Here is a 1,314-nt window from a genome sequence, read left to right as displayed (position 1 = left end):
GACATTTGGGCTTTTATTTGTTTAACAGCCACTATTACAAGGTTGGATGAGATGGAAACCCAACTGCCTCCCTGTAGTAAAGGGTGCAATGGAGAGAATTGTTTTCAGAGCAGTGCTATGAGATGCCTCCATGTCCTCTGCACAGCAGGGACAATGCCAGTTGTGCTGGAACCACAGAATCACAGAATGCTTTGGGCTGGGAGGGACCTTAAAGATCATTTAAGTCCAACCCCATGCCAGGAGCAGGGACACTTTCTTGTCTAGTGCAAAAATGAAAAAGCACCAACTGCTCCTCCAGCTATTCTCATCCAGGCAACAACTTCCATAGCAAAGGGACTCCTTGAAGAGGGGCACATTCCCCTGGGTGCCAATCCCTTCCCAAGATCTACCGTTGCAGAAAAGAAAGACAGAACGAGACACAGGCTGAGAAGGTTGCTGCTCAAGGCACTGCTAGCACAGATAAGGTATTATAAACCAAGATTACCTGCAATTGAAGGACTCAGGTTTGCTTCTACCCCTCTATCTTCCTGCCCACGATGTCAAACCACTACGACCATGGGCAGTGTTTATGCCGAGACAGTTACTCGTCCCTGCAATACGGGGGCATGGCCACCAAGTCCACCCTGCTATCTGGATGGCGCAGAAGACAGAGGGATTTGGGGGGTTTGTAAAGCTTGCAAAGCTTTACGTTCCTGCCAGGTCAGCCTGATGACTCTGTTCCTTTTCTGCTCGCTCACTATGTCCTCGTTTAAAACAAAACAAAAAAAAAAGAGAATGAGAAGCGCTTCAAAGATTTTTGTCAGGCAAAGATCTGTCTCAGGCATTCTGTTCTGAGCTAGACTTGAAGAGCGCAAAATTTATAAAAACTAAGAGGAATGCCTCCCATGCGGGCTAAAAACAGCGCAGGCAGGGACCACGGCCGCGTGTTTACACACACCAGAGGCGGGGAAACAGACGAGACGGGGACAGGGTGAAAAACCAGCACTGGAGAAAGCGATGCCCAACCCGAGCCCATCCCTGTGGGGCATTCCCAGGGAAAGGCGCCGTTAACAGGATACTCCCTGAGGATGGCGGGGCTCGGGGGAAGCCCCAAACCCTGCCACCAGCACACATCCCACGCTAGGGGTTTGAGGGGGGACACTCACTGTGAAGGTGACCCCCTCACACACCTGACATAAACGGCAGCAACCCCCCCCCACCCTTTTTAGGGTCGGGGGTCCCTACACCTCCACCCATCCCAAAACCCATTGAAGGGAAAGGAGGAGCCGTGCCCGTTACTGCGGCAGAGGCGAGGGGGGGGGAGGGGACCTCAGA

At 52.2% G+C, this 1,314-nt stretch overlaps 1 protein-coding gene across 1 annotated transcript in view; it reads left to right on the top strand.

Annotated features, from left to right (window-relative positions):
* The first annotated feature begins 536 nt into the window (after positions 1-536).
* Positions 537-1,314, top strand: part of SEC22B (SEC22 homolog B, vesicle trafficking protein) — a 9,266-nt gene continuing 8,488 nt past the window's right edge. The window contains exon 1 of the mRNA XM_017729577.1: positions 537-663. Within this exon, the coding sequence (XP_017585066.1) occupies positions 537-663 (127 nt within the window). The remainder of the gene's footprint in view (positions 664-1,314) is intronic.

Source organism: Corvus brachyrhynchos, unplaced genomic scaffold (assembly GCF_000691975.1).
Source record: "Corvus brachyrhynchos isolate BGI_N302 unplaced genomic scaffold, ASM69197v1 scaffold101, whole genome shotgun sequence".
Taxonomy (NCBI): Eukaryota; Metazoa; Chordata; class Aves; order Passeriformes; family Corvidae; genus Corvus; species Corvus brachyrhynchos.
Note: the sequence above shows the minus strand (reverse complement) of the source record. Positions and strands in the feature narration are given on the sequence as shown.